This window comes from Archocentrus centrarchus, chromosome 20 (genome assembly GCF_007364275.1).
Source record: "Archocentrus centrarchus isolate MPI-CPG fArcCen1 chromosome 20, fArcCen1, whole genome shotgun sequence".
Classification (NCBI taxonomy): Eukaryota; Metazoa; Chordata; class Actinopteri; order Cichliformes; family Cichlidae; genus Archocentrus; species Archocentrus centrarchus.
This window is the reverse complement of record NC_044365.1, coordinates 3822790-3839153: the sequence shown is the minus strand read 5'-3', so window position 1 is coordinate 3839153 and position 16364 is coordinate 3822790. Positions and strand designations below refer to the sequence as shown.

Sequence of the window (16364 nt, the reverse complement as noted above, 5' to 3'; positions counted from 1 at the left end):
CAGGGAATGCCCGTGAACATCTCTTTGTCCCCCTGTAAGAACTGAAGGAAGTGGCAGTGCAGAGTGAGGTCTGGGTGTCTCTGATTACACTCCTCCCCCTGCAATCCAAATCCACCTGTGTGTGACCTCAAGCTGGATTTGGATTCTGGACTCGGGAGTCCTGCTTTAAAGTTCTTTCTGTCTTCAGAGCTGTCACAGGCTCCCTGAAGGTCCCTGAACATCCATCTTCTTCCATTTATCCTTTTCAGGGTTGCGGGGGGTGGGGTGGGGGACTGGAGCCTATTCCAGCTGTCATAAGTACAAATCAAATGTGTGTATTAATTTGGAAAACTCTGCTTTCCCAGGCCTCCTGAACTACCCACTGATTTTTATCTATGTTTTTGCTGTTAGTGTCCCTGAACTGCTCACTGGCTCTGAATGTTCTGGGAAACTTGGCACTGACCCTGTGTGTGTGTGTGTGTGTGTGTGTGTGTGTGTGTGTACCGGTCAGGCTGCTGAGCTGCAGCTGCTTCAGGCCGCTGGTGTAGTTCAGCTTTGCAGAGGAGAGGTTCCTGTAATAGTTGGACATCACCAGCAGAGCGTACTGGCCCTCGTAGAGGTTCTGTCCCCGGATCACTCTCAGATTGACCAATGGGATCGTTGCCACCTTGTTCATGGCAATCAGAACGTAACCGCCTACTTCCTCGATGGACTGAAGACAAAGAGCAGAGGATAAATGAGTGGCCTTAAAAAATGAAGTCAGTTATTCTGTTATTCACTGCTTGGATCCTCTTTAAATGCTGCTTACACAGGTTCATTCATGTCAATAATTTAACACGTCTGATGTTACAGCAGAGTGTGAACTTTACTGTCATTTTTCTACATAATTGAGTTGCCTGATCATGTTATTATTAATCTCTGGCTCTCATCCATAGTGTGTCTTTTGTCCTGTCTCCCCCCCCCCCCCCCCCCCCCCCCCCCCCCCCCCCCCCTCAGCAGATGACCCCCCCCCCCCCCCCCCCCTCCCTGAGCCTGGTTCTGCTGGAGGTTTCTTCCTGTTTAAAGGGAGTTTTTCCTTCCCACTGTCGCCAAGTGCTGCTCACAGGGGGTCGTTCTGACTGTTGGCTTTTCTCTGTATTATTGTAGGGTCTTTACCTCGAGGCCATTGTTTGTTGTGATTCGGTGCTATATAAATAAAATTGAATTGAATTGATCTCTAGAAGTTATCTGAGACCTTCTGTCAGTGTTCAGTCACATGAACAGCTGCCTGAGCAGGGACTTCCCCCTTCTCTTTTTTTTAACATCTGGATTTGATTTTCTAAAAGCAGAGATTCCCAAGGCAACCAGATAACAGAGGGTCCTTGAAAGCAGCACAAACACAGCTCTGTTTGTGTGAGGGAAGCTTTGAGACAGATAAAAAATAAAGAGGGCTCCACAGAGATGCTCTGCATCCACCAATGACTGTGGATTCTCCTGATTCTGACTCAGGGCCTCATCGTTCTACAAGTTTAGTTCAAGGACCAACCAGCGAAACAGAAACTTCCTTCTAGTGTAAAATGAGACCAGATTTAATAACATATCTCAGTCTCCCATCACACATTCATTACAATTTACAGCCCAGAGTTTGTGTCAGGCTTCACAGTGTCACAGATTTGAAATGTGATGAAGCAAAAATAAGAATTACTTTGTAATCTGATTACTTTGGAGGATTGGAGTCAATGCTCGCAGCTTAATGTTGACTTGCTTTCAGCATTTGAATCGTGTTGTTGTACTAACAGTTAACCTGCTGCCTTGGTTCAGTTGTTCAGCCTCAGATCCATGAGGCGCATCCACCTGCACACACCTGCACGCACCTGAACACACCTGAACACACTGCTGACATGCTAACAACACAGAAAAATCCACATTGTTCAGTGACACGGTCGTTTATGTGTGAATGAAACTGTTAGTTTGGCTGAAATTTGAAGCTGATCTGTGATCAGCCTGAGTGATGAAGACTGTGACGCACTGTTTGCTGGTCAGATTATTTCCTGTAGTTTTCCTGTCTGTGCACAGCTTCAGGATTTATCTCAAGCTTCAGGAATGTCTGGACTGTCTCACCTGCCTTCAGGTAAGAGCATTAATAACCTGATGGCTCATTTGGTAGAGAGTAACTGTCTGTTTGACACCAGATAAGATCTCGTCTTATTCCAGGTGTGTTTTGTGGTTCTGACATTTCTGAGAAGCTGAAAAAACTTTCCTGTCTCACAGTTTTTATCCTTAACAATTAGAAACAAGTTGAACTTTAGTTAAAAGTACAATAACAGCTCAGAGCTGCTGTCTTAGGCGAAGACTCACCTGAGCAGGTGAATGCTTTGCTCAGACAGCATTCAGACCGGCATCAGTCAGATTATCATTAATCTCTGTCTCTCTTCCACAGTGTGTCTTTTGTCCTGACTCCCTCCCCTCACCCCCCAGCCAGTCTCAGCAGATGACTGCCCCTCCCTGAGGAGGTTTCTTCCTGTTAAAAGGAAGTTTTTCTTTCCGACTGTCACCAAGTGCTGCTCATAGTTTTTTTTGTTGTTGTTGTTTGTTTGTTTTGGTTTTCTCTGTTTTATCGTAGGGTGTTTACTTTATGATATAAAGTGGCTTGCTGTGATTTTGTGCTATAAAAATAAAACTGAATTGGTGAAGAGGAAAAGCTGGAGACACACCTGGAGGAAGGACAGGTCGTGGTGCTCCAGAGTGTAGGTGATCTCCAGGTTCTCCAGGACCACGGAGCAGTTAGAGTACGTCGTCACCATTTTGTCATAGTGCTGCTCGTGAGTCCCCAACAGTGACAGCTGGTTACTCATTCCCTCACACACTGAGAGAGAAAAAGGTCAGGAAGTTAGCTGCAGTTCCTCTAAAGGCCACTAGATGACACAGTTTCCTGAACCACTCTGTATAAACACTCTGAAGTGGACCTGTTGTACTGTTCCTTATTTCCTGTCATATATATCATAATTCATACAAGTACTGCTTGTTTCACTTTTTTTTCCTCTTGCATCTGTATAGAAGTGAGATTCCTAATATGGTCACCTCAGGCGCAGAAGCCCCACCCACCTGCTTGTTCAGACCTTCTGTTTGCAAGGTGTAGCCAGTCAGAAGAAAGTTGGTTTAAAGGAGCTAAACGGTTTGTTTCAGACACAGAATAAACTGAGAAGCTTCACCAAAGCCCAGAATAAGAACAAGAAGGATTATTATGAACTGTGAATCATGCCAAGCTACTCTAATAGTAGGAGTGAATGCAGAGCCTGAAATGACCAGAACAGGTCCATTTTACCATCTGTTTACAAAAAGCCTGTTATTACACATCCATCATTCAAATAATCCTTTACACTCTGCGTCTGTACAGAGTTCGTTCAGCAGGATATCAACATGAAGCTTCACAGGAAGATCCAATCAGGTAATGTAATACAGTCATGACGTCATGATGTCGAGCAAAGTCTTCAGAGGAGCATTCGGGGCAGAGCAGGAAGGTGTGACACAACTTTAAAAAATAAAAAAGTGACTCAGACGAGTCGGACTGCAGCTGCAGGGCACGCAGTGAGTGAGGAATGAAGCCCAGCAGGTTAAAGATCAGCCGCATCCTGCTGAAACAAACAGATCAGAGCTGTAAACAGCACGCAAAGAGATCAAACGCTACCAAATCACTGAAACGGCTCACGCTCTGTCGAGTATTTTTTAACAGCACCTCACAGAGTGCGTTAAAAAAAGAAGCCCGGCAGCATTGTGACTGACAGCCTCAGGTGTTTGTGCCACACCTCACCTGATTTAGCGAGAAACGCAGTTTAGAGCAGATTTGGTGACAACAGCTCAGAGAGCAGACACACACAGGACTAATGTGAGACACTTCAGCCGTGGCACTGACTGGTTCCTGAACCCGAGCTGAGATAGAACGAGGGAGGCTCTGCAGCCCAAACTTCACAACACATCTGCCATTCAGGCCCAATGACAGGCAACACTGTCCTTCAACACCCAACACACCCCAAAGAGCACTGCAAACACGGGCCGGGCAGTTATTGCTGAGTGGGTATTTTTTAAACATAAAGCAGCTTTAAGTGGAGGACGACGCGTCGCTCATCTTTACTGCTCATCAGATCACATTTCTGTACGGTGGCCCTTTGAGGACATCTCAGACCTGATTGAACCTCAGCTGAGCTAAATCCTGAGGAATCATCTCACCAAAGAGCTCATAATCAGCTGAACATGCAGGGGGCTGAACACTAAAATATCCTCATTAATAACTGATAAACCACAATGTTAAAAAACATGATAACAACCCTCCATGTTCTTAACTGCTGACCCATCACAGGGTGTGGTGTCCACCCTGGTCAGCACAGACAAACACTCACCAGTGAATGAACACGTCGGGAGGCCTCGGCCGCCTGCTGGATTTAAACCCAGGACTCTCCTGCTGTGACAGCAGCAGCGCTCACACCACCCTGCATCACACTGACGGGTTTCCAATCAGACCTCATTTAGTTTGAAGAACTTTATCTGGATGGTTGTTGGAAAGTTAGAACTGATGTTCACACCAGTTGTAGTGAAGATGTGGTGGCTGTGGTGTGCCTTCACCGCCGTTTGGGTATGATTAAATATCAAAATTATTTTGTTAGGTTTGGGAAGAGCTGACGGTTTGGATCAAATTACAAAGAGTCAGACGTGATAACTGCGATAACAGGCCGCTCGAGGTACCTGAGATACTGAACGGGAACAATCAGGAAGAAAACCTTCATCAACAGATGAGGGAAGATTTAAAGGTTTTTTGGATTAGCAAAATCTAAGGTGTAATAGTGGCTGCTTACACAATGTTACAGGGTGGCGTGCAAACTCGGGCCACGAGCACCACCACACGACATGCATGCTCACCTGCTGATCCACCCTTGTGCCTGAAAACTTGATATTTTTAATTTATATTTTCAGGGTTGCATGTCTGAATGTTCTCCTTTACTAAATCTGTGAATTTTATTTGAGGTCTTCCTCTGAGTCACCGTCACCGTCACAGCAGGTCTCACTGCCATCTTATAAACCTTCCCTTTCACTCTTGCTGCGCTCCTTCTGTCACAGATCACTCCTGACACTCGTCTCCACCTGTTCAAACCTGCCAGTCTTCACTTCTTGTGGACTGTCTGTCTCTTTGGACGGTTGAGCCCAGGTATTTAAACTCCTCCGCCTCCACTCCCTCTGTTCTTCGTGTTCAGCTGTCTCCCTCTCACATGTATTCTGTCTTGTTTCTACTGCCTTTCATTCCTGTTCTCTCCAGAGCATACCTCCAACTCTCCAGGCTCTCCTCTCCCTGCTCCCTATTCTCACTACAGATCAGCCTGTCCATCACCACACAGACACAGCTCCCCTCTCAGCATCCTCTCATCTGCTCTCTCCAGATCCACAAAAACACAGTGAAGCTCCTTCTGACCTTCTCTAACTTCTCCATCAGCTCTCAAAGCAAACATCACATCTGCTCTTTCTCAACATGAAGCCACGCTGCTGCTCACTGATCATCACCTCTCTCCTTAACCGAGCTTCAACAACTCTTTCCCAGGCCTTTGTGGCCCATCATGCCTCTGTAGTTATGTGTGAGTGTGTGAGAGGTAAAAAGCCTTTGAGGCATGAATGGGTGGGTGCAGCTTGTTGTGTAACGAGTATCAGGCCTTTTACTACCACTGAATATTAATGACTATGCTCACTTATCATATCTGAATATGAATTAAAGACCTCTGCGACACTTTAATGACTTTGATGACTGACCTTTTAATAAAATGCATCCTGGAGATGAGGAGAAGTTCTGCATCACCTGCTCTGAACGCTGTGGCTGCACAGCTGCTTCTGCCTGCAGCCGGCACATTGGCCAGGACCTCACAGGAAACTTCACACATCTGGACGTACACATGTGCAGTGTACTGTAACTGCACATGTGATTCCATAAAGCAAACTAAAGCCTGAATTTCCTTCCTTCCTTCCTTCCTTGTATCGTTCTCTTTTCTCTTCTTCCTTCCATCGTCCGGTGTTTTTCTTTTCTTATTCCTATATTTTCCTTCTTCCTCCATCCGGCCTCCTCCCACTCACACTCCCCCCGAGATCTTCCTTCTCTCCATCCTCCCTCGGTCATCCATCTTCTCCCCATCTCTCTGCCAGCACTCCTTCCTTTCCTGTGTTCCCCACATTCCTTAGTTTCTTTTCCTCCTTTCCTCAGATTCATCCCTCCTCCGTCCTCCCTTCTTTCCTCTCCTGTTTTCCTTCCACAGTGAGTGATCTAAAGCAGGGCGACATCCACAAACATTAAAGTTAAGGTTTGGTTGGCTTTGGGCTCAAACACATCTTTGTTAGCTTTAAGGGAAGATCTCAACCACATCATTAGAGAACCGGCACTGACTGATGTTTGATTATGGAGGAGGAGTCTCCTGTGCTTTGCTAATCTAATCATATCTCAGTCTCACACTGTGGGTCCATCTTCAGGCAATTCTACTAATAATTTGGCACCTTTGGATGTGTAAACAGGAAGTGTAATAGAGTGAGGAAATTATCGGAGCTCCAGGGCACCTACAGGCCTGTAACTGCTCATATTTTAGCAATGGTGCCATTAACAGTAGAAAAATTGATTATTAGCAGCTCCAGTTTGCAGTGTTTCCATGCATGTCCAGACAGCTGTCACCAGAGGAGTGACAGTATCTCAGGGAGGTCCTGCAGTTATTTCTATGATATTTAAGCAGATTTAAGGATAACTGTTAGAGCTCGAATCAAAAGATAAAAGTGTCCGTCAGCCTGAATCTCAGTCTGTGTTTCAGACCTGATGGAGGTGTGAGTCTGAGCACAGCGACTCAAACTGCACCTTAATGTCCGGGTGTCACACTCACCGCTGCAGGTGGAACATGTAATAAAGTAAATAAAGAAAGCTAAGGTGTGATAACTCATAATGATGGCATGTACACACACACACACACACACACACAGTTCTGTTTGTACAGAAACTGGTCTGAGCTGTCAGATTTTTGGACACCCTCCTCGACTGCTGCACGGTTTGCTGCACATCAGTTCCACGTATGTTCGTATTTTCCGTGGAAGGTCAAAGTTCATTTACAATGACTCAGAGCTGCTTTTCCAACACAGCAGCAGTGCAGGGATCACCATATTTCTGATGGAGATCAGCTTTGAGATAGATAAAAAAAATGGATAGGATGCACCTAAACATCACTGTGAGGCAAACACAACCCACAGACACTCAGGAGAAACTAACCAGGAGCAATCATGACCGCGGGCCTAAGGCATTGACCCGGACTCCAAACTCCACAGAGTCCTATCTGATGGAGCATCAGCCAGATACGCTGGAACACGACTGATCCACAGAAGCTCCACCCACAGCTCTCGGGACCCAAAGGATCCACAGGACAGGAGAGACTCACTGAAGAAGCAGCAACTGATCTCAGTTACCTCTTTGTGACAAACTGCTTAACATGAATATTTACAAAAGAAAAGTGCAAAAGTGATCTTTGTGCTGAAGCAGAGGATGTGAATCTCCCAGCTTCTAGCAGCAAGATGTTTTCAGCAGCTTTAAAGAAACAGGAGAACATGGTGTGTTATTTACAGCAGTGGGTTAATCCAGCTTTGCATCCTGGAGACCTGCAGAGGTCGTGTGTTGCATCTTAGTTTGTACACATTGGGGACTGCAACGACTCTCAGCTCAGATAAACCACAAATGAATGAGATGACATGAAGAAACGGGATCTGTGAAGTCCTCCTTATTCTCCTCCTCATCCTCCGAGCTGCTGCTGAGTCAGCAGGAAAGAAAGAGCTGCAAATTTTTACTTTTATTCTGAAATAGAAAATTTATAAATGCTCTGATGTTAAACCAGCAGCTGGAACAACACGTGTGTGTGTGTGTGCTTAGACAAACTGTGCTAACAGTCAGGGTCGTGCTGGTTTATCTCTGTCTGCAGGTCGTAGACCTCTGTCTGCAGCAGGAAGAGTTCAGAGTGTGTTTCTGAATTTGTTCTTCAGTTTCTGATCAGTTCCAAATGTTTGCTGCGTTATAATGTAACCAGGTATCAATTTATTCCCATCTGGATGCGACTCAAACAGTAAGCATTTTGAATGTGATTTATTTTCGGAAGCCTCGGAGAAAAAAAGCTGAAAAACATGAAAAACAGCTCCAGTTTTCCCAGTTTAGTGTTTAAATGAAGGATTCAGGAGCGTATTTTTGGGACATCTAAATAATTTATGTATTACTATATGAAACCTTTTAACAGGTTTTTAAGTCACAGTTTTAACAAAGTGCACAATCAAAATTGTTAAACTGTAACAAAGAGCAGGTCCGCTTAAATATAAAGCCTCTCTTCTCTAGTTGCTACATTTTAATAACATTTTAATGCAATATTTAATGGATAAGTTAAAGGAAAGTTATTTCCTTACTGAGAGAATGGTGTTGATAAATGATGTACATAAATAAACCTGAGATGAAGTTTCTGTTTCATATCTGTTAAATGAACTGAAGAGCATAAAGAAAACTTCCGAGAACATCATCAAAACTTTAAAAATTTGTCATCTGTTAGTTGAATGTTTGATTTTCTGCTGATTAAAGCTTTGTTGCGGCAGCTTGGAGGTCAGGTGGAGTCTGACCTTTTCTTCGAGGTTTGGCAAACAGACGAGTGCAGTGACAGGACGTGCGCTCACAGTTCAGCCACCAAACCAGAGAAATCCTTTTTCCTTCTTCATCAAATACCAACAAAAAAATGTATAAACATATGGACATAAAGATAATGACTGACTGGTGTTTAAAGTGTTTTCAGTGGACATGAAGTGGTTAAAAACGCCACTGTTGTGTTTGCCTGTCACTTCAGTCACTGATGAATGTGTTTCACCCACAGTGTCACTGCAGCTTTGTTTAATCCACTGATTGGCTGATTTACTCAAGGTGGGTGGACTACGCAGTGAGATTAATGACTTTATATGTGCTAAATCACCATGGTAACTGATGCTGGCCACCTCACCTGGTCAGGAGCAGGTGAGGCTCAAAGTTTCGGGTTAAGATGAGCTGGAAGCGCCTCGTTTACACTGCTTTTTATTTGCAGTGTGTTCTCAGAGTGAACCCTCCACTCTGTGCACATACCTCGACACACCATGAACACAAGTTATTTAGAAGGTAAAGTTTCAGTGTTTTCAGTGTTTCTGTTCTTTTGGTTTCTATTCTTTCAGCTGCAGCCTGTGTGTTGGGACAGAAACAGAATCCAGACTGAGTCCACGATTTAATGGGAGATCATTAAAGCAGCTGCTCTGCTGTAGGATCAGATATTAGTGCTTACAGAGCAATAAGGTTGTAACACTGTAAATGTTTACTGCCAACAGGGGAAAAATCTAGCCTGAGGTTTCACCCTGGTGCTCTCTGACAGCAGAACTCATCCAGCTACACTGAGACCATCAGTCACTGTCTTCAGATCACAATCAGTGCAGCAGCCAATCAGAGCCCAGAGGCAGGCAAAGAATTTCTCTGTTTCACAGTGTGCCAGAGATGCAGGGAGAGATAACACACACACACACACACACACACACACACACACACACACACACACACACACACACACACACACACACACACACACACACACCTGTATCTACACACACAGGGTTACTTCTTCCTCTCTCACTGCAACATTCAGATTTTTCAGAGGAATGAAAAATGTTCACTAAGGCATATCAGTGTGTGTGTGTGTGTGTGTGTGTCAGTATTGAATTAGCAGTAATGAGTGAAGTGCTGCTGTCAGTCAGCCAGCGTGTTGTTTCTCAGCACTGAGGCTGTTTGTCCTCTTGTTGACGGTCTGAATCGACCAATCAGCTGTCAGTGAACTGATGGACGCTCATTACAAGCAAACAGTGAAGACTTGAATCTGAACCCAAACCAAGTCAACAAGTCTGCAGCAAGCATTTGCATAATCTGATAATCTGACATCTTATTTGGAGGAACAGCTCCGGCTTTGGGTCAGAATAAATAACAAAACTGCTGCTGAGGGTTATGAGGGGTCAGAAACAGAGCAGTGCACTCCCACCTGTTGATCCACCTCAGTCTCCCAATGTTCTCCTTACATCCATGCAACACGACCTGCAGAGCTGCAGATAATCTCCCCCTTCATAACATCGTTATCATCATCATCATCTAAACTGTGTTCACAGTTAGCAGACGGTGGCTGGTGTTGGAGGGCAAACGCTGCCACAACGGTGACAGGACCCTGAGGTTATATACAGGAACTCGAATCCAAACTTTACTCAGTCAGTGTGAGTGAGTTGCTGTGAAGGAGGCTTGTTTATACCCCACTCTGCATTTAATCATAAATTATTATTAATCTCTGTCTCCACAGCATGTCTTTAGTCCTGTCTCCCCCCCACTCACAGCAGATGACCCCCCCTCCCTGAGCCTGGTTCTGATGGAGGTTTCTTCCTGTTAAAGGGAGTTTTTCCTTCCCACTGTCACCAAGTGCTGCTCATAGGGTTATTGTAGGGTCTTTACCCACAATACAAAGCACTTTGAGGCGACTGTTTGTTGTGATTTGGCGCTATATAAATAAAATTGAATTGAATTGAATTGAATTGAACCGGCTTCACTTTGTAGACGTGTGTTTGTGTGGAGCGTCGCACTTTCAGCTACACAAACATGGTAACACTGACAGCATTCAGCAGGCTTCCTGTGAATGTGATGAAGTCCTTTATAAACAGGTGTTTTGTGCTGAGCTCAGTGCTGTGGCTTTGGCTCTGCACTGGAACACATTATTCAGCGTCCCTGCTTCACTTTTCTGCTGCTCTTCAGGCTAATGAAAGTTTATTTCTGCCTCCGTGTTTTATGCAGGCTGTGTGAGGGACTGCTGAGCAGAGGGCAGAGACTGATGATGATCCTCAGCTTCAAAGCTCTGCAGCTGAATTTCTGAACAGGAACCCTGTGATTCTCCTCGTCTAACTCTTCTCCTTTCTTTTGTTGTCATTTTTATTTACGCGGCCTTCATTGAAGCAGCTCACCCCTCCTGATGAAGTAAAATCAGAGCGACGTCAGCATCCTAACTGTGAGGCAGCAGCTTCTTCACAGAGGACCAAAATGAATCTTCATAAAAGATCAAAGAGGAGCTGGGGGGGAAACCGAGGAGAAGACGGAGAGCGATCGTCACTGTGACCTTCACTTTTTCTCTCAGACACAAACAAAGAGCTAAAGAGACCAAAAACAGAGTTGAGCCGAGAGAAAGACCCGAGAGACTCGGCTCAGATCAGAGCGTGGAGGACGGAGACTGACTTCAAGACATAAACAGACGTTTTTCTGTGTTTCTGGTGGTGCTAACATCAGCCTGCAGCAGAGCCAGGCTCTGCACTAACCACACAACGCTCTGCATTAACACCCAAGCAAACAATGAATTAAAAAATAAATAACTGTGTCTAGAATCACAGAAGTGTCTCAAATGAAGGTCTATATGTGGCGGTAGGAAAGGAACGGGCCTTCAGATTATGTTATTTTTATTAAAGTGTTCTCTCGGATCGTGGCGCTCAGAGAACACAGAACATCAGTGTGACTGACGGATCACAAACCTCAGAGGGATCCATTTCCTGCTCTGTGCTTTATACTCACACTGCAGCTGTTTTATTGATTTTTAAGCATCTTTAGCTCTGATGGAGCCAAAATTATAAATCACTGCAGAAAAGACTTTCTGGTTTATTATATTTAATTGTTCCAGCCCAGCCTGTAGTTTGGCTGTTTTACGTACATTTTCCTGATTATACTGAGCACAGCACCCCCCCCCCGATCATCTCTCTAATGAGCGATCTTTACAGAAAGCAGCCTGCAGGACACAAACAGCTGTTTCACATGTAATTAACAAGAATCATCTACATTACAGAGACATAACCACACCCAGTGAAAGGGAAAGTCGCCCAGCGAGAGCCAAAGGAGCTCCACGTGTGTGTTTGTACACCAACATCTTCTGATCCTTTCGGCTCACAGAGCAGGAGCCGGATGGAAAAATGAAATCTTATTACGTCACTTTGGATTGTTTTGGATTCATCGTCGTCTTTTTCCTGTGAGGTGCTTTATTTAGAAATGTTGCACAAGAGCGCACACGCGCTCCCGTCTTTACCAGCGTGTTTATTTAAGCAGAATGAGGTCGTGCTGCCAGGATGAAAATCATTTTTCATACAAAACAATAAAGAGCTCAAAGCAATAAAAGCTTGCAGTGAAAAACAGAATGACAGTGAAATCAATAGTTTGCAGTGGTCACCTTGCCTGCGGCTCCAGAGCACAGCGGGAACTCAAACAAAAATCAATGACAGCTTCTGATCGCTGCGCCGTACATCAGATTTTAAAAGGCCTTTAAGTGTTTTTATCGACCTTTTAAAAGAGCTGCAGAAACACAAACATGTGACACAAACATGGGAACACCAAACTGCAGGCTGCTGGGGGCGGATGGCCATGACTTCTATGAATACAGTGTACTTAAACTGTGATGCATTCAGTTACTCGCGTTCTTGCATGCACGCTGTGATGTGTTCACGTCCTTTTATATACGCTGAAGTGTGAGTAAATGTTGATGGCATATCAGCACAGCGATCCATACTTCACACCTCAACTGTTGGGTGGAGACACCCAGTTTACTTAATCTCTACCTGCAATCTGCGTGTGTGTGTGTGTGTGTGTGTGTGTGTGTGTGTGTGTGTGTGTGTGTGTGTGTGTGTGTGTGTGTGTGTGAGGCACCACCGCAGGTTTATCTCTGACCTCCTCCGTCACGATTTCTGTTTCATGAAACTGAACAATGTTAAACAAGAACGAGATCGACAGAGGAGATGGTGTCCTGCAAAAGGCCACAACAGGAACACACACACACACACACACACACACACACACACACACACACACACACACACACACACACACACACACACACACACACACACACACTTCAGGAATGTCTCGAGCAGCTGAGATCTGCCGTCCCGCTGAACACAATCTCAGCAGGTCTGAGCTCAGCTGAGAAAATCGTGTTTCTGTTTCCACGTGAAATCATTTTGAAGCTCTGAACTTGTGACTTCAGAAACATTGAGTGTGATCTGTCAAACCGGTCTGCAGCCTCCCTCAGTGTGCATGACGTAACAATATAAACACATATAGAAATCTGCAGGAGCCATTTGTGGGTTTCCAGAAGTGCTGAAATCCTGTCGCTTATTTCAAACCTGTTCTTCAGTTCACGTGCACAAAATATGCCGTTTATCTTCCGAGTGTACATCAGCTGCACACACAGACACACAATCCTGTCTGACAGTTGAAAGGCTGAACGGAACGTCTCGAACACACTAAGATCAGAAACTAATCGCTGGATCTGCACTGTGTGTGTGTGTGTGTGTGTGTGTGTGTGTGTGTGTGTGTGTGTGTGTGTGTGTGTGTGTGTGTGTGTGTGTGTGTACCGCCTGCAGCAGTGTTCGCAGGTCAGAGCGAGACTGTGCTTGTCTGTGAGATGGAAGCTGCTTCACTCTCACTCTGTTGTTGGTTGAGGAAAATTCCACAAGGAACCAACGAGTTTTCCCTTCCTAACAGTTAACTGTAGACGAGGCACGAGTCCTCTAACCTCTGCTGCAGCTGCAGCTGATCAAAAAGCAGATAAACTCACTTTAGGTTTGGCACAAAACAGTCCAGGAGTTTCACCTGAAGCTAAGAACAATCTGAGAGTTCCAGCTGGTTGAGGCCCTTTGCAGCCTGGCAGGAAGTGCAGACACTGCAAAGATCATGTCTACAAGATCATCAGTCATTTCAAAGAAATGAATTACTGCACACACCTCAGGTTTCACAACACTCGAACAAATCTCACTACTGAAACAACTGAATGCAAGCTGGTGATTGGCTGAAAATCAACCAAAATCATCACATCAAATGTTGAAAGGAAAAAAAATCGACATCAGGACAATTTTGTGTAGTTCTGCATCCACAGATGATTTTAACTCACACAGTCAAGAAGGTATTTTACTAAAGTATTTCATTAACTGCTCAGAAATTACAGCCATTTTTATGCACAGTCCCACATTTTCAAATTATTAACTGGACAAGACACTGACAGGCCAGGTGAGCCCAGGTGAGGCCAGCTTCCCTCATTATTCCATGAGCAACATAAAGGATCTGGATAAGATTCCAAGTGTAGAACTTGCATTTGGTAGCTGTTTACTGAAACTCTCAATATGAGGTCCAAAAAGATGTGGATGCACGTGAAGGAGGTCATCCTAAAGCTCATCTTTGTCCAAAAACTTATGACCTGACTTTAGCCAGCAAGACAACTTGACCCTCTGAGGAGAAAGTTTGTGTAGATCTGAAGAAAAATATTTGCCATTCTCTCCAGATGTGTTCGTGGGTGATGGTCCCGACCTGCAGGCCGGTTTAGCATCCATCTGGTCGCCTGTCGCTCAGCTGCCGATCACTTATCAGGGTCCAGGCTGTGGAGGCAGCAGTCTGCACAGAGATTCTCAGCCCTCTCTCCTCAGTCACGGGGACAATGAGGCATTTCTAAGCCAGCTGAGACACTGAAACACTCTACTCTGAGCTCCTGCTGAATAATGGAGGCCCTCACCCTGTCTCTAAGGCAGAGCCCTGAGACTTTCATTCCTGCTGCTCGTATTCACAGTCTCACTCTTTCCGTCATCACCCGGAGCGCTGATGAACACCCAGTAAACAATCAACTCCTTATTTTCCAGGTGTAGATACCTGCAGGTTACAGGTGTGAAACTCAATGACTGACGTGCGGCTGCAGTTCTGTGTGAGCTCCAGCTCTCAGACTGACCGAGCAGTGGCAGCAGTTTGGAAAAAACGGTGAGTTAACCACGTCTCCACTGCCCTGCTGAACTGGGTGAGCATGGTGGTGGCGTGCAGCCTGTATAATCCTGCAAACAGTTTCTGAGCTCCATTATTGACATTTTTCACATTCCTGCTCTGAAAATCCCACAGGCTGCGTCTGACGGCCGTCGGCTGCTGGGAAAGCTACCACACAGCCACTCGACTCGCCAGAAGAGCTGGTTCAAGTTCTCGTTCTCCCAACAGTCGGGGCCGAGTCGCAGCCGTGACTCAGCACTGACAGCAGTGACATGTCGCCATGACGGCTGATACCTGTGTGAACACCTCACTGCCTTTAAGCTTCTCTGTGGAACCGAACTGACACGAGTCAGGACCAACCACCTAAACACAGGTGAGCTCTGTGGCTGCTGAAAATGACCAAAACAGGTGAAACTCACCAACAGAACCAGGTGTCTGTCCATCCCTTCACCTGGTTCTGTTGGTGAGTTCTTCCTGTTAACATACGATCGTCTGATTGTTGAGATTCTATTGATAATATTGTTGGTTTTACCTGATAATATACAGCTGTTGATTCACAACTGCTGCTGAAAACTGTATACACAAAAATAAAGTTAAGTCAGTTGAATACATAAATATTACTGAGCCCAGCGTAGTAAAACTGACACGTTCAGATTAGAGGACACACAAATTTACAAAAAGACACAGAAGCTCAAATCTCAGTTATCACTAACAGACCTGATGAATTATGGGAACATGGATCAGCTCAGTGTGCCACTCTCCTCTTAAACCAGCAGCCAATCAAAGCCTTCGAAACAAGGCAGGCCTCAGCAAACCGCTGACCTCAGCTCAGTTTTGGGTGTTTTTCAGTCGGCTGATTGTTGTCGTAGTTTTTTAGTCAATGCTGCTCAGTGGGCTAACAGCGTTGCCATGGTTACCACCAGGCTCTAACGTCCTCTTTATTGTTGGACTCTAGTTTCAGTTAGATACACAAAGACACACAACCACACACACACTCCCAAGGTCTTTCCAAAAAGTCAAACTCAATGGGAACACACACACACACACACACACACACACACACACACACACACACACACACACACATGCCTCGTGCTCTGTGCAGCCACAACAATCAGTGTTTGATGATTTAGCGCAGCTGAAGCTCTGGATTAAAAACACAAAAAGCCAACAGAAAAGCGAGCAGCTGCTCTCTCCCAGCGCACACTCTGCTGCCGCTCAGCTTTGTGTCACTGAGAAACCACCACAATCAGCTGAAAGTGCAACCGCCCGGCCAATCAGAAGAGGAGCCGGTGGGCGGGGTTTGTGTCATCAAGGAGACAAATCTATATATATATTATCACTTTGATTGAAAATCTAATTTTGTGTGAGTGTCCTCATTAATTGATTATGTGCGTGTTTCAGGTAACGAGCAGGGCTACGAGTTTCCTTCTCTGGCAAGTAACGAGGTAAAGTACTGCAGTACTTTTAAGAACAGTAACAAGCAGCCTGTCCTCACGACAGTTCCTGAAATAGTCGTGAACTTTTCAGTGTCAGTTAATAACAGGAA

The 16364-nt window shown here is 45.1% G+C and overlaps 1 protein-coding gene across 2 annotated transcripts in view; it reads right to left on the bottom strand.

Annotated features, from left to right (window-relative positions):
* Positions 1-16364, bottom strand: part of LOC115799317 (melanoma receptor tyrosine-protein kinase-like) — a 278847-nt gene that overhangs the window by 18776 nt on the left and 243707 nt on the right. The window contains exons 2-3 of one of the 2 annotated variants that reach the window (XM_030756415.1): positions 2673-2824; positions 484-691 (exon numbers count right to left, since the gene is read on the bottom strand). The exons of the other annotated variant lie outside the window; for it this stretch is intronic. Of the exons in view, the coding sequence (XP_030612275.1) occupies positions 484-691; positions 2673-2824 (360 nt within the window). The remainder of the gene's footprint in view (positions 1-483; positions 692-2672; positions 2825-16364) is intronic. 2 annotated transcript variants of the gene reach the window in all.